The sequence below is a fragment of the Zosterops lateralis genome, assembly GCF_965231275.1.
Source record: "Zosterops lateralis genome assembly, chromosome: 3".
Lineage (NCBI taxonomy): Eukaryota > Metazoa > Chordata > Aves > Passeriformes > Zosteropidae > Zosterops > Zosterops lateralis.
Window position 1 is genome coordinate 108,313,394 of NC_139764.1, and position 23,795 is coordinate 108,337,188.

Sequence of the window (23,795 nt, forward strand, 5' to 3'; positions counted from 1 at the left end):
AGGAACTTGCTGTGTCAGAACCCAATTCACTTGCTAATTATGGCTGTCATGTTTTACAATGCTCATTGTGTCGATACTTTGTCATAGTCCCTCACATGAACTAACCAAATTCAATCTTAAAAAAATAATTTGCTGCTGCTGCTGTAATTGGAACGTTGTTTCTGGATCATTACTCTGATGTTTGAAACCTTCTTTAACTTCTAGACTAAACCTGTTTATGCAAACTGTTTCCACTTGTTTTATGCCAACGTAATTCTTCTAGATTTACTCCATGCAGTGTGATTTGTCCTTGCTCTGAACAGTACTGGTAGATTACTGATGACTGTCCCATCCCATCTCCTCTCAGGCTTTGCTTTGTTTTGCTAAATAAGCCAAGTATTTTCATTTCTCATTTAGAAAGTTGTTAATTTATAGAATTATGGAATGGTTAAAGATGGAAAAGGTCTTTAAGATCATCAACCCAACACTGCTGTGATGACCACTAATCCATGTCCCCAAGTGCCACATCCACCTGCCTTTAGAGCACTCCCAGGGATGGTCTGTTAGCCTGGGCAGTCTGTTCCAATGCCTGTTAACCCTTTCAGTGAAGAAATTGTTGCTAACGTCCAGCCTAAACCTCCCCTGGCTCAGCGTGAGGCTATGTCCTCTTGTCCTGTCACTTGTTCCCTGGGAGCAGAGCCCGACCCCACCTGGCTGTCCCCTCCTGTCAGGGAGTTGTGCAGAGCCAGAACGTTGCCCCTGTTCCTCCTTTTCTCCAGGCTGAGCCCCTTTCCCAGCTGCCTCAGCTGCTCCTCCTCAGACTTGTGCTCCAGACCCTTCCCCAGCTCTTTTGTTCTTCTCTGGACTTATTCCAGCACCTCCCTGTAACCTTTAGCTGGATCTATTCCCGTTAATCTGCTTAGGATACAGGCAAGAAACCTGCATTTTTAATGAGCTGCTATAGTGCCCTGTACAATGCTGTTAATACTCTCCTTGCTTTACTGGAAATACTTTTCCAGATATACCCAGCATCTTGTTTTCCTCCCTATGGGTGCATTTCACTGATCACTGTTACCATGTGACTTACAGGGTCTTGGTCCCAGATGAGCTTCCATTTAGTGCTAGAAATAGTTTTTATTCCAGGAGGGCACAGGTTTGCCCTTGTCCTCAGAGGCTTTTAGCTCCTGTCTGTCACTCCAGTGCTCATTTCTTCCTTGCATGGTGCTCTGTTTGTCCTCGGCATTGGCTGCCCTAAATGATAACCATCAAGCTGGAGTAATCAGCAGCTTTAATTAGTATGGTCCTACTTTGTGCTAATTTCGTTAATTTAGAAAACAAACAAAAAAAGAACTTTGGAAAACTGCTGGAGGCACTGAGTGATGGGAGCTGACAGAAGGTGACAGGAGAGAACTGGGGAAAGGTGCCCAGTGTTGGACAAAGGACAACATGAAGACATGAAGAGAGGGCACAGGACCCACAAGGGAGAAGTGAGAACTTGGTGAAGGTTACTCACATTTTCCAAAGCATTATTTGGGCCTCATTGAGACGTACTTGGGATGGATGAAGACACTCCAAAATCCCAGAAATAAATGCATAACTCTTCACTTTCTATGTTTTGACTTTTTAAGAATAGCAACACTGCTGCTTAACTTTGGATTTTTTTTTTTTTCTCACAAGTTTTCAAAGTGCTCTGAAAGTTCAAAGACTTACTTTCTAAAATCATTTTAAAAGTACCAAATCCTAAAAGCACTTTAAAAGTCCCGAATTGAGAGGATTATGAGTCTTGAATAATTTATCCACAAAACTTGAAAGGGAAAGAATTTGCTTAGGTCTTTAAAATGTATATGATAAATTTTCTTATAGATTGGAATGACTGTGAAAGACTTTTATCCAGATAAGTGCGTTCAGCAGATATTAGAAGTCACAGGCAATAGCAATTAAGGCATAAGGCATTTCCTGGGAATTTATATCAAGCTGGGAGGAGTGGGGATGGCTCAAAATGCAGCTGAGGGCCATTAACTTCACTTGATGATTAATGACCTCTGCTGAGGTCATTATTATTATCAGCTGAAAACGTAGAAAAGTCCAGATGTATGAATCTTTTTAAAAGGAGTTGCACTTTCAGTCAGTGCAGTGGAAGTGTCCCCACTGTGGATAGACTGCCCTGTAGTAATATCAACTAGAGGGCTTGATTTCCCTCCCCCCACAGCATTTTCAGGAGCGTTAATCAAGGCTGGGTCTCTAAAGCTGTGCCAGTATTAAATTGAAAAGCAAGCAGAATGAAGTCCATAGTGCTTTAAAGTTCTCCCAGTGTGGCAATGGCATCCAGGACTTAATCAGCTTTTTTTTACAGTTCTCCATCTATCCCTTTCAGTGCCTAATCAGGGTGAGTCTCAGTGTAGTTCGGGAATGTGCCCAGCACATTCCTTGTGCTCGCTGTTCTGGGACCCACATTTGAAATCGTGTCCTCCCTAATGTTGTGTCAGGTTCCTCACCAAGATCTGGGCTCTGGGATGTGTCACAGAGAGGGCAAGCACACAGCCCTGACTGCTGCATCCAGACAGGGAGCATCTCTTTATTAATAAATAGTCAGTTGGACTAGATACTTCTCAGTGTTCAGAGAAGTCCATGCATGGTTCCTTCCACTCTTGGTGGAACTTTTTTTTTAATATGATGAATGATTTTATTGTTGACTTGTAGAGAAACTGAGAGCTACTACTGGGAAATGTTCACCTTGCTGCTAGTTTTTGCCTTATGAGACTTCTGTTGTAATGTCTTGATCATCGTACATATATATATGTATAAATACCTTTATATATCTCACAGAATCATAGAATAGTTTAGGTTGAACTAGGATTCACTGTTAACCCATCACTGCCAAGTCCTCCACTAATATGTATTTAAATCTGTTTACTTCATTTTAAAAATGTATTGAAGAGGTCTGAAGTAGGTAATAAAGACAACATGAAGACATAAGCTTTGATTAGTCACTTTATTTTTTATTTGGACTATGTTTCTGAATGCTATGTGAGTCCTACATTACATAGACACTGGGCCCCTATCCCTTTCTCTCCCTTCTCCCAGACCTTTTTCCCTGGTCATTGTGAAGGTTGTAGCAACAAAATTCCCATCAGGACAGGACTGGGAATGACTGCTGCTTTTGGTTGACCTTTATACAACTGCTACTGGATGTAGGTTTCTGCTCAGGAAAATTGAATTTTTCAAAAATATAAGCAAACAGATAAAATGCATCACTGAGGGGTGAAATGTTGACAGTTTGGACATTGGGGGTGGTAAGACTATAGCTGCTTGTACAAACCTATGCACTTCACACTGTTTTGAGGATTGCTTCATGCCTTTTGCCTCTGCCAAACCACAGAGCTCTTGCCTTTTTTCTTTCTTTTTCTTTTTTCATTCCTCCAAAGTATCTCCTGCGGTGAGAGGAAGAGGTGAGTGAGGTCAAGGCAGAATGAAATGAAAATCACAAAAGCTTAATAGACCATAGGGAGGCTCCTTTGAAAGGGTGCCAGAGATGGGATATCAGTTATGGGGAGGAAGAGCCCAGAGTGGGCAGTGAATGAAAGGACAATGGGGCACATGCGCCGTGGAGTCACAGCCCCAGCCCTGGAGCTGGGCTCTTTCCCTGTTAACTCCTTAACAAATGTCTCACTCTGACAGTAGTTACTCCCACGGTGCTGTTAGTGCTCCCTGATGCAGCTGCACTGTGCTTCAGGATGCATTTTTCTGAGTTCTGAATTCTTTGTTTTGCTTGTTAGCCCAATAGACAGGACTGAAGTATTGATGAGGTTATATAAATTGCATTTTCTTTTTTATCTTCTGTAGTCTCTACCAGTTATTCACTGTAAGGGAAAAAAAATTGTTTTCCTGGATGAGAACCAAAGAAGTCGTATTTTAAAACATGTAAAAATGTGAGGACTTGCAGAGATAGCAAAGAAAACAGAATCCTGAAGTGGTTTGAATTTAAAAGAACCTTAAAGATCACCTCATTCCAATTCCCCTCCGTGGGCAGGGACCCTTCCACTAGAACAGGTTGCTCAAAGCCCCATCCAACCTTGCCTTGAACATTTCCAGGGATGGGGCATCCACATCAGGTTATTTTCAGTATATATTAGGTTATTGTAATTATACAAACCTCTGACATAACAGCCCTCAGGCCCTCAGTGTATATGAAATGATGTGGGAAATCATCTCACCAGGTTGTGGGGGGTTTTTTTGTTGTTGTTGTTTTTTGTTTGTTTTTTTTTTTTTTTTGGGGGGGGGGGTTTGGGGTTTTTTTTTTTTGTTTGTTTGTTGTTGGTTTTGTTTTGTTTTGTTTTGTTTTGTTTTGTTTTGTTTTTTTGGGGTTTTTTTTTTTTTGGGGGGGGGGTTTTTTTTTTTTTTTTTTTGTTCCCCAGAAGAAAGGACTCCTAAAAGTAGGGGCTTTGGTCTAGCTGATTCTCCATCTTACAAAAACTTCAGATCTTGATTGCAGTACTTAAAATTCTCAGATTTGAAGTGTGACTCACTGGATGGCAGTCTGAAATCAGAGTAAACATGAAGGCTGGACTAAAAAATAACTGCCCTCTTTCAGCCTTGGCATTTTATGAATCAATGTTTGTGTGAATGAAAAGATCTGTGCAAGTGTCAGAATTGATTTAAGAACTTTGGGTTTATTTGATGGTGTGGAACTTAGTCCTCTGTGTGCACACAGCTTGCAGAGAAATCATGGAGTCTGAGCCTCCAAGGCTGCCAGAGTGCCTTGAATTTCTGTTCAAGTCCATGGATGTGGTAAACTTCAGACCTTCCATTTACAATGTTAAAATATCTCTATTTTTTGTCATGAGCTTTTGAGAGCATTTCAACAGCTCAACATTTTGAAGCTTGAAGTTTGTCTTCGGGACAGATCACTGTTTTCAGTTGTCCAGTTTGTTTGCAGATGCTGCAGGACCTATCAAAGAACAAATGTGTGTTCTCTTAAGTATTTAAATGACAAAGCATCCAGAAAAACACATCAGGCAGTACAAAATGGCCCTGCAGTGCTGATGTGGATGTAAACCTCAGCTGCAGCCTTTGTCTGGCTCCACTGTAATTCAGCACAATGGTTGCTTCTGTGCAGATGAGCCCACTGTTGTCTGGTGTTTTCAGTCATGTGCCCTTTCAGCTTCATTTTGTATGTCACTGTCATAGATTTGCTCAACTTTTATGAGAAGTTCAAGAGCTGCTGGGTTCTCTATTTAAAGACTTCTTCCCCTAAACCTTTTGCAGAGTTCAGCACTACCAGACCACTGCTTTCCTTAATTTCTTTTCACAGAGCCTTTGTTTGTCTATGGACACCTGTCCCCAAAGGCCACACAGGCTGAAACCTCCTGCTTAAAAAATTGTCAAGTTTCAGATTGTTGTTTGACTCAGATTGGTGTGACAGAGCACAAATTTAATCTTCAGTATTATTTCTTTTTCCTTTGCAGGAGAAATTTGAAGGTTTGTTCCGTGCCTATGATGACTGCGTGACATTCCAGCTGTTCAAAAGCTTCAGGCGTGTGCGGATAAATTTTAGCAGTCCCAAATCAGCTGCTCGTGCCAGAATAGAGCTGCATGAAACACAGTTCAGAGGGAAGAAGTTAAAGTTGTATTTTGCACAGGTAAATAAATCTGCAATCTGCTTCTGTGTTACTGCACAATATTTCTATAAAAGCTATGCACTAACACTGAATAAAAGTAATAAAGGCTTCTCCCATGCCCAATCTCTCTGATAGAAGATTACATAAACCTCCTTGTGTTGGCTGAGCTGTTTCTGCCTTGAGGTTCTGCAGTAAATTTAAAGGACCACTTAGGACTAAAGTTGCTCATTCAACACACAGAATTATGTATCTCAGAGGTGATTTACAACACTGAGTGTTGTCTGTGGGTAACACTCTTAAGTAACCATAAGAAAGTGCTAATGTAAAGAATCCAAGGGAATAAAAAGGTAGGACTGGATTACATATTTGGCAGCAACTCTGAGCCACAGTCAGGCTTCCTCCTGCCTTTTTTAGCTTTTACTTACTGAATACATAAATTACAAGTATTGAATTCTCTAAAAGGAATTTATTGACTCCGAGTCAAAGGAAGAAGGTAGAGGGGAAAAAACCACTCCCAGCCTGGGGCTGTAGGTGATTGTATCCATCTATTGGACTGTCAGGTGAGGGTTCAGTTCTCTTTGGCCAAGGGAGAGAAAACATAGATCTCCCACAGCAGCCTGGGCCCCAGCCAGGACAGAAAAAGTTGAAGGAGGTTGAGAACCCAACCACCACCTTGTCTGAATGCAGTTTAATAAATTGATGTGGTCACTGTGGCTTGTGAGATACCCACTAGTGTTTATAGGCAATGTAGGTGTGCTTTGAGCTGCTGGGTTGGCCCTTCAGAGGTCTGAGGATAAAGGCTGGCTCACTTGAATGTATCAAGCAAACCCATAATGTTAAATTATGAGCCTCTTCATCCTGCTCAGAACAGGAGCTGTTTTGAGCCGAGGCAGGAGCAGAACCGCAAGAAGATGAGAAGCTACGGCTGTGAAAAAAACAGTGTGCTTAATGAGTTAGATGAGCTCAAAGATTTTACAGCTGGATTTAGGTGTTAAGAATCTGCCTCAATCCCATTTTCTATGCCCTGATCTCCTAAATCTGGCTCTGCATTTTTTTCTGAAAGGTTTCAAAACCTGCAGTTAAGCAGATTGGAGAATGGTTTCATTCTAACTGTATATTCAGGAGGCTAATTGAATACTTGGGATAACAAGAAAAAGAAAAAATGTGGACAATAGTGATCAGTCTCCCTGTCTAAGCTGCAGAGCCATTCTGGTACCTGCACTATGTTCTCCAGTACATGATGACGCTGTTGTACACTATAATGATACAAGACTCTGACTTCAGAAGGCTGAAAATTACTTTTTTATTTTTGGGATGTGTCTTCCTTTTATGCTATTCTACAGAGACCAACTTGATTGGTGTAACAAAGATAAACCCTTTCAATTACATTGGTCAGACCAGAAGGACATCAAGAAGAAGTCTCTCCTAAAAAAAAGAATGTAAACAAAGTTTACAGTTACAAAAACATGTCTCTTGTTTACAAAAAAAATCCCTGAAAAAAAATTTCAAAACATCTCAAACACAAACTAAAACTACAACACATAGTCTTACAAGAGCTTATTAGTTGTGTTGAGGGAATGACAGTGTGGCAGCAGCAGTGTCTGGAGCAGTTTCTGTCCTCAGCCAGGCTGAATAACCTTTTTCCAGGCCTACAAGTTCTGGGGAACATGGAGTTGAGAGATTCAGGCTGGATCTTTGCCAGCCCTGTTCTGGTACAGCAGGGTGCCATCCCAAGACCCTGGAATGTTTGCTGTCATGGAAATCAGAGTTTATTGCTTCTTGTGCTAGAGCTGGTTGTAACCTTTCTCAGATATGGCTGCACTACAATTCACTTATGTCAAGGCTTCTTCTTTAACATACTAGAAAAGAGCAGGAATTAAAGTAGGTAATTTAAGATGGAAATAAAATAGGGACACTCAGTTGGAAATGACTAAGGAACATCATAGATTCCTTTTTCACTTCAACTAAAGAAATAAAATCTGTAGAAACCTTTCTGAAGTTACTAACAAGGGCTTGGTGCAGGAGTAACTTGTGTAATGTCACTTTATTTGGGCATTTAGACCAGATCACACCTTTAAAAGGTGTTGTAAAAAGTACCTTTACAGCCTGAAAGATTTCAGAACTAGCAGCTGTGGCTACCAAAGCTTTGCATTTATCCTGAGAGAACATACACAAGAGGCACACACATTGTAGCTTTGCTGATGTCACAGTCCCATACTGCGTGTTTACTGCAGAGGCACCATCTGTAAGGCTGAGATGAAATTCATCTCCAGGTCTTCTCTTCTGAGAATGACGCTGAAACCCTGCCTGGGTGGCATTTGAGATGAGAAGGGTATGATGTGAGCAGTCATTCCATTTAGCCGTCCTGTGGGATGAGAAGCTGGGCACGAGCTGGCAATGTGCCCTGGCACCCCAAATATCCTGGGCTGCATCACCCACAGTGTGACCAGTAGGCCAAGGGATGTGACACTGATCCAGTGAGATCCCACCTGGGGTCCTGTGTCCAGCACTGGGGTCCCAAACTCAGGAAAGGCATGGACCTGTTGGAGTGAGGCCAGAGGAAGCCACAAAGATGCTCAGAGGGTTGGAACCCCTCTGCTGTGGAGGCAGGCTGAGAACTGGGGGTGTTCAGCTTGGAGAAGAGAAGGCTCCAGGGAAACCGTACAGTGGCTTTTTGGTACTTAAAGGGACTTAAAAGAAAGATGAGAATGGACCTTTTTACAGGGTCTGTTGCAATAGGACAAGGGGAAAGTTTTAAACTAAAAGAAGGTTGTTTTAGGGTGGATGTGAGGAACAAATCTTTTATGGTAAGAGTGGTGAAACACTGGCACAGGTTGCCCAGTGGATGCCCCATCCCTAGAAGTATTCAAGGCCAGGCTGGATGGGGCTCTGAGCATGGCAGGAGGGTTGGAGGAGATGACCTTTAAAGGTCCCTTCCAACCTAAACCATTCTGTGATTCTATCCTGTACTAAACAGTGTCTTTGTTATGCTTTAAAGATTCAGACCTCTGAGACAGATGGAGACAAGCTTCATTTGGCACCACCACAGCCTGCAAAACAGTTTCTCATCTCGCCTCCAGCCTCCCCACCTGTAGGGTGGCAACCAATAGATGATGCAACACCTGTCATCAACTACGACCTCCTTTATGCAGTTTCTAAGCTTGGACCAGGTAAGCTTGTGGTCCTTGTGTGAAAATGTATCAGGAAAAGCAGATAAGAAATACCAGTGTAGATAATAACTGTAGAGGGAGTTGGCATAGTGCTGAAAGTTGCATTAACATTTGGATTTCAGTTGATGGATGTCACCTGGTTCTTTCCTTCAGAATGGGTTTTGCCATGTGTAGGCAGAGAATTGTGTGTTATCAGCAGCTTGTGAGAGCTGATCAAAGCTTTGCCTACACCATTTGTTGTGCTGGGGTTTGTGCCTAGATGAGACAGCTGATGGTTTAGGTGGGGACTGGACAAATGTTTGGTTATGGATGTGAGGAGTTTTTGTACATGACATCTGCTCAGTACTGCATTCCAAGGTGCAGATTTCTCACTTGAGAAAGTGCACCTCCACTGGAGTGGAGAATCTGTCACGCTGTTTCTTGAGACAGAACTGCTGTTCCCCAGTCCCAGTGGAATTGCTCTGTTAGGAATGCTCATTTCCTGCTGAAGAACATGCAGGAGGAATGGGATAAGTTGTAACCTCTGTTAGCACAGAATAAATGTCAACAGATAATGCATCCAGGCTTTCTTCTGTCTTTCCATCTTCTGCTAATGGCAGGAGATGAAGCTAGCTGGGATTTTCAAGCAATGCTTTGCCTTGGAAAATGCTCGTCTGATGAAACCAAAACTTTACTTAGGAGAGGGTTACTTTTGATTTAATTAAGTCATCTTTACAAAAAGTTTTCTTTTAAAACTGTTAAGGCATCCTGGTTTAGAATTTTCAAAATGAGAAAGGTTCCAGTTTCAGGTCTAAGCAGTATCATTTACAAATTAATTTAATTTACATTCATAAGCCACAAGGTAAAAATAGCCTATTAAATTATCTTCATACTGAAATAAAACATTTCAGATCCAATCTAATAACAATTGTGGGGGTGAGCTCATGAAAATTTAGCAGTTTATTTTTGAAATTCTTGTGGGATGAGAGAATTGTTTTCTCCCCAGCTGTACTGGGAATGCTGCTTGCTCGCCCTGAGAGCAGCTTCCAATTGCAGACATCTTATCATTGGGGCTTTTGTGCAACTGCACCAAAGGAACTCAGAGCTGGAGTGCATGGGGTGCAGGAAGATGTTTCATGATTCACAAGGTTTGTTGGATTATCTCCTATCTTTTTCACATGGAATCTCTCAGGAGGAAAATATATATCAGGAGATTCCTATGGTTTGTTCCCCTTCAGCAGGAAACCCCGTGGAAAAAGGCAGTCAGGTGGAAGACTTCATATGATGTTGCATATTATTATTTCCAGGAGTGATACTTTGCTTCTAAAATGCTGAATAAAAGAAAAACCAAAAACCTCCTTTTTTTTTTTTTTTTTTTTCTTTTTTTTCTTTCCCCTTTGATGCAGCAGTGTTATAAATGGAAACATGTAAACGAATTCCCGAGCTAGCTGGGTAATAAATCAATTCCTGTTCTGGAGCAGTGGAATGTGAAATATCACTCATTGTCCCACACTCCGGGACAGCTTTGCGTGAAGGTCAAATTCACCCGGATTTAAGGAGCCTGCAGGGAGCAATATGAAAAGCCATTGTGTGCTCTCTTCTTTCTATTTTTAGCACTTGTTAGAGGGATCAATTTTAGTTAACTGCAGCGGCGGGTTTAAAATAGTGTTGCTGTTCTCAGTTGTGCATTTACTATGTTTAGAATTTCATTGAAAAACAAATCCCACTAACACTCATTTCTCAGTATTGCAGCAGTAGAACACTGCTGGACATCAAACAGCATTGGTAGCCTCCGAGAAGAGATTTTTTTCGTTCAAAAACATAATTTAAAATGTAACTATGGCTTATCAACTGTCAAAAAATACTCACTTGGCACAGTTGTTTACAGAGCTGAGAATGTTAGAATCTGACTTCCATGTCTTTAACTTGTGTGGAATTTTTACTGTATTAAATGCAGTGATTTGGTAAAATAAACATCTGAGGACCAGGAAAACTCATTAGCACTTCTAAATAGTGAACAGTGTCTTTGTATGCCCTCGGCATAAGATGAGTCTTACTGTCCTACTTCACTGGGAATGCAAGGTGTACCACTTGGACACAAACCCATACTCCTTTCCCATTCCCTGAATCCAGGTCATCTCCTGTCACAGTACAGTGGCATAATCATCACAGCCACAAAATTAGAGACCAAAACTGTCCCTGGGTGCAAAACGTTGGGAGATTTGCTCCATATTCCATAAGGAATATGCTGGAAGTGAGTTAACAAATTTGCCGTGTGCCAGCAGTTTTGGGACAGGTGTTTGAGCTGCAGCAGTGACAGGCTGGCATCTTGGAGATCTAATGGAACAGATTTCTTTGTGTGCTCAAAAGGAAGCTGGTTTTGGTCCCTTCATGTGGAATTGAGATCAGTGAGGATGCATTTACTCCTTAGGGAAGATCGTGGCATATTTAATTAAGTTCCTGGATGATTGATGTATATTCTCACTTTCTGCAGATGCAGAAATTAGGTTTTAAATGAGGCATGAACAGAGTGCTGTAGATCAGTCAGAGCCAGGAACCGTGACTGTGCCTGGTGCTGACCAGCAGCCTACAATCTTTTCAGTATATTGCAAATAAAGGAGTGCAATTGTTAATCAGTTTGATGGAAAACACTTCCACTGTCAAAGACAACTTCCAGTAGTTTGATGTGCTGATGAAGGTGTGAGGACATCAGAGCCTGGACTAGAGAACAGAACATGGTAGGTTGCAAGAATTCCTATAGGTAAAAGGCAGCTCCAGGTTAGGCCAAGTGAGGATACAGCCTGGACCTGACAGGCAAACAACCAAAAAACCACCCCACCTTGCAAATATATTTTATATGAGAAACATTTGCAAGGTGGAGGGAGAGAGAGGACAGGCAGCTGTTTGCCATTTATTAGTGCAGTGATTTGCAAACTATCCTCTTGGCACTAGAATATGCCCTTTCTTTTCTGGAAAGCAGTCCCTTCCTATCCACTTCCCAAGCTGCCTATATCTGCCCTCCTTCCCCCAGTGCCTCTTTCTTCACAACAATTGCCCTGTACCCCTGCATTTTTTACTCTGCACTCCAGAGTGCCTTTTCCCAGGATCCCAGGTGCCACCCTGCCTTCCCCTTGCCAGCCTCAGCCCCTGCTGCCTGCACTGTGGTTGCCCAGAGAAATTACTTTTCTCCGTGGATTTGATTCACAGATCAGAGCTGCACTGATGGGATCTGCACTGTACAGTAACACCCAGCACAGATCAGGGTGCTGAGCACTTTGCTTGCTCCATGCACTTGCTGGTGCAGTTTTGCCTCTGTCAATGGACACTTCCTTCCACAGCTTCAGGTACTGTTGGAAAATCAGTGCAAGGCACTATCTCCAGCAGCCCATAGAGACAAGTTGGCACCAGTTGGACTCCTCCCCATGTTATGCAGTCCCTTATCAGCATTCCAGTAGGCTTTGCATCTCAGGCTACACTCCAGGTCTTGTACAATACATTTTGCACATTATGAAGCACCATTCTGAAGTGTCACATGTGGTGGCTCTTGAGTCCACAGTGATGGCTTTTGGGACATGGAGGAGACCTGGCAGCTGCCTCTGCCACTTGGCTATTGGGTCTGAGCTTCATTTTTTGTCTCTGTCTCAGAAGTAGCTATTCCTGCCATGCTCTAGGCTGGGCTTCTTGAGGAGGATTCCGAGCACCTGCCCCTGCTCTGCCCTGCCCTTGGGTCACCCTTCCCTAGGGAAAACATGTGAGAACAGGACCCTGCCCAGGAAATGCTGTACACAGGGATTTCAGACCATCTCACAAGGCAGATTTTCTGTGCCCAGGTGTTTTCAAACTGCTGTGTTTGTCATCAGTGATTCAAAGGAAATCCTAAACACTTCATATGACTCCCAGGGAGGATTAAAAGGGGATGGAGGGACAAACAAATGGTGATAGATAAAACTTTTCATCTCTGTCCTTCCTCTCCCTGCTGTTCTGTGGCTGCTTTTGCCCTTCCCTTCTCTTCCCAGGGGCAGGGTATAGGAGAGCTGCTGGATGGAGAAAATTTTTCCTCTGGTTGAGAGAGGAGAGTGCCTAGCTCCTGCAATGTCAGTAATGGGCTTCCAAGGAGCAACTCCTCCCCTTTTGCTATGGCAGACCTGTGCTGTAGAGGTGTTTTATGGAGGTATTTTGTGGGATGGGCTGCAGCTCTTCTGTCACAAACATGCACCCATACAAAGGACCTCCTGTTATTTGCATCCTGTTATTCATAAAGCACTTGGATAAAGGGACTGTAAGTGGAAGGTTATTTTCATGATGCTAATGCCACATTTACATGGAATGGGCAGCTCTGAACTCATTAACCTTTGCTCATGAGTCTGAATTAGGGATGAGGTAGCTACACGTTATCATTAGCATTTGTTCATTATTCTTTATGTATATGAACATGGTCTTTGCTGGACGAAAGGGCCCTGTTAGACAGGACCTGCATCATCAATAAAAGGTCACAGTACTGATGCACAAAGGGATAGAAAATCCTATACCATTATTTTTAATTCTGAAATATCATAGGTTGCTCCTGTGCTCAACTTTCTTGCGTCACCCAAGGCTGTGGGTTTACTCCTGGCTCATGTGGTCACAAAAGGTAGGGCCCAGTGGCATAAAAGCAGCTGTGTGCTCATTTTTAAGGGAGGAAACTTCAAATTCTTGCTGTTTTTTCTTATGCAAAGCAAATGGTTAGAGAGGAACATCACTGGTGTTTTTAGGGGCTTATCAGAAAGTTTTTTGGACAAATCTGTATAGTGGATGTACCACAGCTGAATTCTTCCCTGAAGGGCAGAGTATATTTGGTAAATTTTATGACAATTTTCTGAGTAAATTTATGTGAGTTGCCACTTTTAGCTTATGTGAAGGTTTAAATTTATTATTACAGGATAAAGATAGGCCAAAGACAGCTGGAGGAGAAAGACCCTTGTCCCTAAGAATCCTTTGGATTAGCTAGCCTGTAAGAATTCTCCAGGCAAGCAGGAGCAGCAGGAGCATGGACCAGTGTAGGGCCTGAGAACACATGGGAGGTCATGGCAGAGACAGCTGAATGAGGTCACTGGACAAATACTTGGGTGGTATTACAGAAATTGTTGAGTCTTACCTATGTTAACTCAACTTGCTACTCATAGCTTGGGACAACCTATGTCTTGTAAACATAATTCCAGTGACTCAACCATTACTTCAGTAGCTGAACTGCTGCAGACTTAGCTCACTGATTTTTTTTTTTTTTTTTTAATGCTGGAAATGGTGTTTAAGAGAAAAGAAAAAAATATAGAAAAACAGCAGAAGGGAAAGGCTAATCTGGCTGTATCTATTGGATTTTTATTTTGTGCTTATCACCTTAGTGTTTCTTCCACAAGCAGCGACTATGTTCGGAACAAGATAACAGCTGTACAAAAGTCCCAGAGTTATTGTCATCCTGTTCCTAACTCAGCCATGAAAAAAGGTTTTGTGCCATTTGAGTACAGAACAGAGTCTGCAGCTCATTTATGCTCAGAAATAACTGTATGCCTTAAAAACCTAATTTATGAGTGCATCACATTTTGGTTTGTAAAGTGACATTAATTGCTGCCGCAGTTACTTCTGCCAGAGGCATCTGAATATTTTTCCTTGCGTCTGTACTTTCTTCACTGTTCTTTTCCAGCGGAAAGAGTCCTTCTGGGAGGGATCTGAGCAGTAAAAGAACGCGGCATTTGAACTGGGATTATTACCTTTTAAGAGGGCAGTGAATGTGATCTCCTGAGCAGTGCTGGTGTAGGAGGCCAGGCCGGCGCTGCGTGCGCGCGGCACTGCAGAGCTGCCCACGGTGACAGTGACCAATGCGGCCCTCGGTGCCGGCTGCCGGCATTGACGTCAGCCCAGGGATGAGAAATTAGCTGAGGCCCGCAGGGAGAGTGGGCAAAGGAAAACCATATAATTCCTCAATGCAGCACAACCAAGCTATTTCTCTTTTTTTGTCTTTTAGCCTATCAGCAAGACCTGTAATGCTTTGCTCGATTTGGATTCAGAGGAAAGGTTGCCAAAAATAGAGCAGTTAAATGTCAACATTAATGGTATCACAGCGGTAAAATATTTCTCACAGCAAGATGCCTGGCTTATAGCTACAATTCACTAGTTGCCTCCTTGTTTTTAGGCAAAAATACAGCATGTCCTCTAGTCTCAAGCCACCCAGGCTTATTTGAACCAGGAATTTGTCAGCACAAACAGCATGTGAGCACAGTCTCAGACTGCATGTGCTAATCCAGGGCCAAACCTGCAACCCCTTCCTTACATGAATTACTCTTCCACAAAGTGGCTAGCAAATAAAACTCCAAATTAGTACCACTAAGTACCACAAGCAAGCCACGAGTGCTTTGAGGAAGGGACTGCCATTTGCTTCCATGGTACAACACCTGGCACTGCTGGGCTCTGCCAATGGTACAGCACTTAGGAGCCACTGCACCAGAGGCCAGCTGGGTCTGCTGGGGCCTCGCCTTCTTCATCTCAGAAGATTTTGCAGGCAGTGTTTTTTTCTGAGAAGTCTTAAATTAATTCCTTGCAATTTATTAACCAATATCTACTTGTATCCCATATACAATCCAGAATACATGTAGTGCCAGCAGGCTGAATTCAGGACTGAATCCTTTGCTTGCTTGTGGACTTCTGCAGGTAGCCACCCAAGCCCATATAGGCCATTCACTTAAAAGTTGGACTCTGATCCTTGTGGGTCCCTTCCAATTCAGAATATTTTCTGGAGGGGAAGAAAAAAGCCATGTTCATCTTCCTCAGCAGATGTGTTGAGATTTAAATAAGGAATATGGATAGTTAGAAAATATAATGTACTGTTTAGGCATTCAGCCTGCTCTAGTGAGCATTTATAGACTGCTCTGTAATCTCATCTGCAGAGACAAAATTTGTTACAGTCCCAGCTAAAGAGCTTTGAAGCTCAAAATCCAGCTGGAGCAGAGATATGTGGTGTTTTTATTTCTGGATAAATTAGATTAAGTGTTGGAATCTGTCTGAGGGCAACAACTGGGCTTTAAATGGGACTGAAGGAAAGCCACAGCAAAAATAAAGATCAACCCCAACCCAACAGATGTGAAATAACTTCAGACCAATGGTTTGATTGATTGGGTTCCAGTTCATCTTTTTAACTGTGAACTTATGTGTTCTTTCTCCTCTGCCTGCTTTGGGGGTTTATTTCAGTGCTGTTGGCCACCAATACTTGTAGAAAACCCATCACAGACACGAGGATGTGTGTATTTTATGATGCCTTACAGACCTGTGATCAAACTGCCTCCCAGGACAGGATCCCTAGGACGTGTTGTGGCTGCTGACTGAGTCCAGCTGTGCTGGTGCTCACCTGTGTTTAGGAGCAGCACACACTCAGCTCCCTACCCAGATGTGCAGCATTCTGCAGTCCAGGAGTGCCACGGGCTGTGTTGCCACTCAGATTGCCATCCTTTGACATGATTGCTTTTCTCTGCTTATCCAGGAGAGAAATACGAGCTGCACGCAGGAACAGAGTCCACTCCCAGTGTGGTGGTGCACGTCTGTGACAGCGACATGGAAGAGGATGAGGACCCAAAGAATTCTCCAAGGCCAAAAATCATCCAAACTCGACGCCCCGGTGTGCCGCCGCCTGTATCTAACTGAGCCTCTCCAGCAGAAGCAGCACTTCTCTCTCCTCCAGCACAGCTCTTGGTTTTTGTTTGCTTTATTCTGTTGAAAGGCAGCCTTTGCCTTCTGAGCACGGGACATTAAGATCATTAAAACCCCTTCACAGTAACCAAGCCTCTGTAACAAAAGGGCTAGGAAAAAGATCTTTGTACCTGTAACCATATCACACACCAACTGATAGATATAGCTGGAAAGGACAAAACAAAGCTGAGGAAACAAGGGAGGGTTTCAGTCTGAGGATCTTTTCACAGCTATAATTTGCATGCTGAAACACCACTACCAGAGAGATCATTCAGGTGGGAATTAGGCCAATGTCAGGCTTGATATTCAAACTCCCAGGACTGCTACTGCCCTTCATCAAGTAGCCTTCTTCTCTGCCGTCCTCACTTCCCAAGAGACCTTAGTCTTTTCCCTTTTTCCCATTTTTTTAAGAGGGGTAGGTGCGTTGTTTTTACTCTACTAGCAGCTTGGCCTTTTTACCCTCCTGGAATTTTCTGTAAGGAATACTATCTTTGCAACATTTTCAGAAACAGGAAAAAACAGCCCTCTTCCAGCAACAGCTCTAGAGAATCGTGGTCTGAAATGGTGGCAGGGATGTGAGATGGAGCTCTCTGGGCTGAGGGGAGAGGCAGCAGCTGCTGGGGGGTCTGATCAGTCTTTCTCTCTGGGGAGAAGGGAGCCAGAATATCATTAAGGATTGTCAATTTATATTGTCAAGGGATGAGTGGTGCTTCTCTCAGGGTCTGAGGAAGAGCTGACTGACTGTTCATGTAAGATGGGATTCCTTGTTCTTGGTCATAGCTGTACGTTCCAGTAACATTACAGGCTGAATGCTTTCCTAGTGGTGTGGTGAATAGCCCTGAAATTGCCAGTAATTACTTGCACATCTCTAATATTCAGCCCTTTTTCCTTCCCACGTCCTGTGCTTCAAAACCCTTTTTGAGCAGTATGCAGTTTGGGTTTGTGGAGGTGAGCAGAGGTTATTTGAAATTCTTTTGTTGGTTTGGGTTTTCTTTTTTTTTCCTCTTTTTTTAGGCCAAAGAAAACAGGACCATAATTACACACTTGAAATTAGACTGCATGCAACTGAATCCCCTTTTTTCACCCCATCCTGCATGTTTATTTCACTTGCAATATATACTGGGTTACAAGAACTGTTCTGTGTTTGCATCATGGCTGACAGCAGACAGAACCCGGATTCCTTGTCTGGCAGACCTTCCATGACAATTTTATTTTTTTAATGCGTACTTGTCATTTTGAGAACATATTTTCTAGACATTTGAGCTCAGATTTTGCATATATTTAAGCATGCGCTTAATTTATGCACATGAGTAGTTCCACTGAAATTAATACTGCAGAAACTGAGCATATGTGTAAGGTATGATGGGATTTTTAAGCTAATTAGCTGCAGCTGTACTCCCCAAAGTGACTATAAAATGGCACAGCAAGCTTCCATGGTTTAAAATCCTTTACAGCTTAAAATAAGTAAATACATCTTGGAAGCTTATTCTAGGATCTGAAAAGTCAGCTTAGGTTCTGTAGTCAAGATTTTTGTCATAAAACCTAATGATCTGGTTTCTGAGGGAGGGTTCCATCACACCCTTAATTAGCAGCGATGCTACAAAGCTTCAGCAGAGTCAAGTCCCCCTTTGCAAGGGGTCTTGGCTCTGCAGCACTTCCAGGACAACAGGCATGTTGCTCTGTCAGTGAGGACAGGAGATGGCATTCCCAACGTGCATGGTGAGGACATCTGGGAATGAGAACTTGTCATTCTCACAAAATTCAGCCTCCAACCACCACAGCCCCCCCCGGGTATTCCTGTGAGATGTAGTTCTTTACTCAGCACTCATCGCATTTCTATAATGTGATAATTGTTACTGCATTATGGGCATCGTTGTGTGCATGTTACACTGATAGAATACTGCTCATTACATACAGCAGAGACTGAACAGAAAATGGGGCTTTAGTATCTTTGTGTATCTGTGTAAAGTTTCCTTAAAGTAACTCCTTAGAGGTGCCTCTTCAATTATTTTTCCAGTGATACATTTAGAACTGGTTTAAGGAAACAAATTGTCACTCACAGGCCTAGGAATGTATCCTGTTGAAAACACTGTCTTAGGCCACAAAGGATATTCCAGGAGTAACACCACTGGCTCTTTTGACAATACACCCAGCACTGATGTCTGTGGGGTTTAGTTTAGCCCAGTATAAACAGGGATAGTGAGATTTAAACACGTAAATGATCAGATATCATTGCTAATGGTTTTTTTTACAGGCAAGACTGTAGGAGGCCAATCTTGTCCTTGTATCTGTGTCCTCAAACTTTGGAGAGACATGGTTCTGAACTAAGTACTTTGGCCTCAAATGATGCAGAAATACACTGCAAGTTAAAGCACCAGACTTTAAATGTTCTTTCCTCAAAATGCATTTTCAAACAGATTTAAAACAAGGCCCTGTTCAGTGACTACTCTGTGCTTTGTAAAGCTGTGTGGTACTATCCAGAAGGCAGCAGGACACTGCTCATTGCTTGAAGCACTGAAATAGAAACACAATTACAAACCTGAAAATTCAAAGCAGCCTCTATGGTCACAGCTTATATATCACCTTTATGTGATAAAATAATGATCATCATTAAAAAGTGTTTAATGTATTATTGAATAATGTCCCTGTCATCAAAGAATCAGCATTTGTGACTCTTGAGAGAAGCTAGTGTTTTACTAAAAGGCTGTTTCTTGCCTGACATGGAAAAAATGCTTCTTTCAAAAAATGCTGACTACCTGGAAGGGGAATTGTCCTATTCAGTAAATCACGGGCAGAGCCCCTACTCATTTGAGTGGGAATTGGCTTTTCTGCAGCTTTTCTGAGGTCAGCCACTCTGACTTGCACTTCTCACAGGGCATCAGGAGTTCTCTCCTGCAGGAACCCTGGAGATGGAGCCTCAGTGTTACACTGTGGCTCCTGAGGCACAGTGTCACAGCCCACATCCTTTTAATTTCCTCCCCAAAGCAGGAGCTGGAGGGAGTGGCTGGAGGTGATGCCCTGGGGCCTCTGATGGGTGGACATGGCTCCTGCTGCTCTTAGGAAATTAAAAGAAGGAAATCAGGGGAGTACAGCTGCTGTTTCTGTTGCCTGCTGCCTGCTTGTCCTTTCTGACCTCTTCAGAACTGAAACTGACATTTTATTGACTTCTTCACTACTAGTTTAAAGCATGAAAACATTTCCAGTGCATGGAGAAAGAGTATTTTTGAATCTGCTCTTTTGGAACAAACAACAAGTAATTTCTGTGGCCTTGATTTTTATAATTAAGACAAGGTGTGCAAACTCCCCCCTTCCTAACATACACAGACACACTTCAGTAAACTTTGTTTTCAGCTAAGAAAATACGGCAAGAGCATCCATTCCTCTACCATAGCAAGACCACAGCCATAGTCACTGTAAAGTGTTTTAGGTTATAAAAATTCTCCCCATGCATAAATTTTGTAAGACTAATTTGATCCTAAATTGGGTGATAGGGGTGGGTTGGTTTTATTTTGGTCTCCCCCCCCCCCCCCCGCCTCTTTCCCATTCAGCAACACTGTAAAACCTTTCAGCAAAATACAGATTGTTGTTTGTATTGAGGAATGAACTGAACTCCTGGCAGGATGTGATTCCAGTGGTTTGTCTGAGCACTGTCACAGATGCCATGAGCGTTTCCGTTGTATTGTACATAACTTGAAATATTCTATTTAGTCATATTTTATAGGAGTATTAAAAAGCTACTGGCTAATTAATCACTTTTACACTTGTATAATTCAGAGCTTAGTTTAAAATAATAAATATGGCAAACAGTATTTTTGTGTTCTGCTTGCACTGGCGTTTGGAAAAGCAACATTTAAAGAGTTAAACTATATCAATAAACTGAGTAGTGTGGCGTATACCCCTGGTAGAACTGAAAATGCTTAAACGTGTGACATAGACCAAACTCTGTTTCAGTAGAAATTCAGGGGAAAGCAGCCTTCTTGTTGGCAGGATATGCCATGTTCCATTTTAAGCCGCTGCAGTTTCACAGTCATGTGAACTTGCTCTGGTTTGCTGTGGATTTGGCTCGGTGTACACAAAAAAAGCTGCAGTGCAGTCCCTGGTGAGCAAAAGCTCAGCACGTCCCAAACCCCTGATGTGGTTCTCACTGTGCTTTTATAATCATAGCTGATGCTGTGGCCATGAGTGCTTGGACAAGGAACATGGCATCCAGCTGCCAGCCAGGCTGGGGAAAGAGTTCTGTTAACATTCATTATTATAAAAATTGAAACTAATTGTTGTCTCTTGCATCAGTTTGTGCTGGGTCTTGCAAAGAGTACTGGAAACTGGGAGATGAGTTTGCTGATAACTGTCCTGTGAAATTCTGATACTGAATTGCTCAAATCTGGATTTGAAAAAATGATTTGTTTTTCTGTGTGCCTGGCATAAAAAAATTCATTTCTCAAAGTATGATTGTTCGTGATTCTGAAAATTAGATCCGCTTAAGAAGTCTCAGTAGAGAAATAAACTCTGAGCTCTTTAATTCCTTTGGAAAGGACAGGCCTTAACCTCTGCATTTTAATTAGAAAAACTAGTAATAGTGAACTTTTTCTGGGCTTATTTTCACCTCTTTTACAGTTGAAAGGCAGGAGGCCTAGTTTATTCTTCACTTTAAGCACCAAAAGAGCTTCCCCCACCACAGTGAGTTTCTTCACCCACCCCACTGAAATGCCGTGTTTGCGATATCCTGGCTGTGGCTCTTCCATCGTGCTTGGCACTGGACACAGCACTGGGAAATGAGCTGCAGGGCTTCAGCTGTGGATGGCAGAGAGCTGTGTGTCCCAGAGGATCAGACTGATGACAGTCACAGCGCTTTCAGATCCTCTAAAGAATATTTACTGAATTTATTTTTGGTCCTTCTTTAGTAGCAAACACTTCAGCACTAAACTTTTTGCTGTTTCAGGCTTTCTCTCACATACCAGTGTGAATGTAAGACCTTTGCATTTCCTTGATTCCCTTTTGCTTAAGAAATCACTTTTAGTTCTGGTTTATTAAAAAGTAAAACCAGGTATGGATTTAAGTCCCAGACAAACCTTCATTTATACTTAATATCATGCAATGTTCTTGAATAACGAGTTACACTAGCAAAAACCCCAAACACTGCTTTTCCTGGTTTAACCCATCTTCTGGGGGAGTACAGCAGCTTTCAATATTCCAGGCTCCTCTTAAAAAGAGATGTTTTTATAACAGTAGCTGTGCTCTTTTTTTGAATATATGTAGACTGCAGCATTCAGGGGTAAAAGGACAAGGGAGGAAGTGTTGTAAAAGCTTTCCCACAGGTCTATTTGAAGTGTGGAGTATATTTGCTTTGGCTTGGAGGGGAGAGAAGCCAGTGCTGTTAGAGGCAGAACAGCAGCAGCACTCTGGATGGAAGGGCAGGAACCCTGAAAGCCCCTACTGCAGAGATGCTCAGAAAGCTTTAAAAAAATAGCCTGAATTCTTTCTCCCCCTCTGTCAGTTCAGTAACTACACAGATTCTGGGCTGCAGTAAGAGTCATCTTAACATAGGATTGTGTCCTGATACTGCAGCTACAAAGCTTAAATTTGTTAGAGAGACATTTGTTAGAGAGATTCTTGCTGGAGTAAGGCTGGGAAAGCGGTGAAGTGTGAGCAGCCTTGAAGTTAATGAAAAATGAAGATATTCAGAAGCTTAAAACAGACTTCAGGATTCAGGTCCGTGTACCCGAGAGCTGTATTTACGGGTTTATTTGAATCAGGGGCTTCCTCACAATATTAAGAGTATCCAGCAAGAAAGATTAGACTTCTCTATTATTCTCACCAGAAAATCAGCCTTCTTTTAACAAGTTATTGTAACTGATCATATATCTAGTGTGAGAAAGTTGTGTCTACATTAGTGTCACACAGATGTGTTCTCTTCACTGTTGGGTTAATGAAGGTGAATGTTTTGAATCCATTTTAGAGCAGAGTTCTTGTACAGAAACTTCTGACAGAAATGCCATCTGTAAGGACTGGTGGATCCTTAAGTGTCAGTTTGGCAAGTTGTCCTACTGTGGGTAGCTGCAGAAATATTTCGTGTATGTTGTTGTAGATTTAAAAGCATTGCTCATGGTTTCATTCGAGTGTCTGCATTTCTGACACGGATGTGACATATCTGTATATATTATAAATCAATACTATTTTTAACCACATATTTTGTACAAATATTCACATTAGCTCTGTACTTCAATGAAAATCTATTATGGTATTAAACATTTTGGTGGAATTAGCAAACTCCTTGTCCGTGCTTTGCTTTCATTTTAGATCAATGTTAAGCAGTTGAGCCATTTCTGGCATCCAAGGCAAATATTATCATTTCCAGCTATTCATGTAGTTCCTTAAACCCAGGTGCGCCTGTACCCTCTAGTGACTGATCCCAGCCACTGCAGAGGCAGCTCTCAACACCTCCGGATCCGAGGAGAGCCCAAAATCAAACCTGAACCAACAGTAAATGTGAGCACTGTTTTTTCTAGCTAATGAGTAACAGCGTGGGACAGCACATTGCTGTTGAGGGACACCCAGCTGGAGATTTCAATACACACAGGTGCAGTTTTATAACAATCTTTTTTCCTTTTTTCCCTTTCTCCAAAGTTTCTGGTGGGGTTCATGGCCAGGAATCAGATATGAATTTTGTCCTACAGGTGCAGAACAGGCACACCCACACAAGTTCTACCAGGCACGGCAGCAGTGTGATTCTCCAGGCTTTTACCAGCTCGGCCTCACACCTGTAACAGGACACCAGTAATGAAGGAGGGGAAAAAAGACATTAAGAAAATAATTAGAAGATCATTGTCCCCTAGTATAATCCCTGGTGGTAGGGTGAAGGGGAGAAAGGTATCACATATATAAATATAAATATTCACTAGATAGACAGTGCTTGTGTGTGTATATATATATATATATATATTTTTTATTATTATTATTTTTTTTATTTTTTTTTTCACCAGATAGGCAGTGTCAGCTGTAAAGTGATTAATAAGTATCATGTTTGGTTCTGTGATTTCATATGGTTGGACTTGATGATCCTCAAGGTCTCTTCCAACCGTGACAATTCTATGATTCTTTGTTCCTTTGCCCCAGTAAGAGGATAATGGTTTTGTACACTGCCATGAACTGGGGTGTGGTTTGTGTAGATACACAGGACACGAACTTTGGACTCATACATAGCACAGATTCTCAACTAGAAAACACTGGATTTTTGTCCAGTTCAGCAATTTAGATTCTAGTGAGATGGGGAAGGATAAATTCATTTTCATTCCAGGGCATAGCTGTGGGTCTGGAGACCAAAAAGTGGGGAAAAGCA

General features: G+C 42.2%; 1 protein-coding gene across 2 annotated transcripts in view; it reads left to right on the forward strand.

Moving 5' to 3' along the window:
• RCAN2 (regulator of calcineurin 2) overlaps nucleotides 1-22,707 on the forward strand; it is an 83,828-nt gene extending 61,121 nt beyond the window's left edge. For both annotated transcript variants that reach the window (XM_083858243.1, XM_083858242.1), the window contains 3 exons: nucleotides 5,445-5,618; nucleotides 8,596-8,767; nucleotides 16,254-22,707. In XM_083858243.1, the coding sequence (XP_083714369.1) occupies nucleotides 5,445-5,618; nucleotides 8,596-8,767; nucleotides 16,254-16,414 (507 nt within the window). In that variant the 3' untranslated portion in view covers nucleotides 16,415-22,707. The remainder of the gene's footprint in view (nucleotides 1-5,444; nucleotides 5,619-8,595; nucleotides 8,768-16,253) is intronic.
• Nucleotides 22,708-23,795: the final 1,088 nt, after the last annotated feature.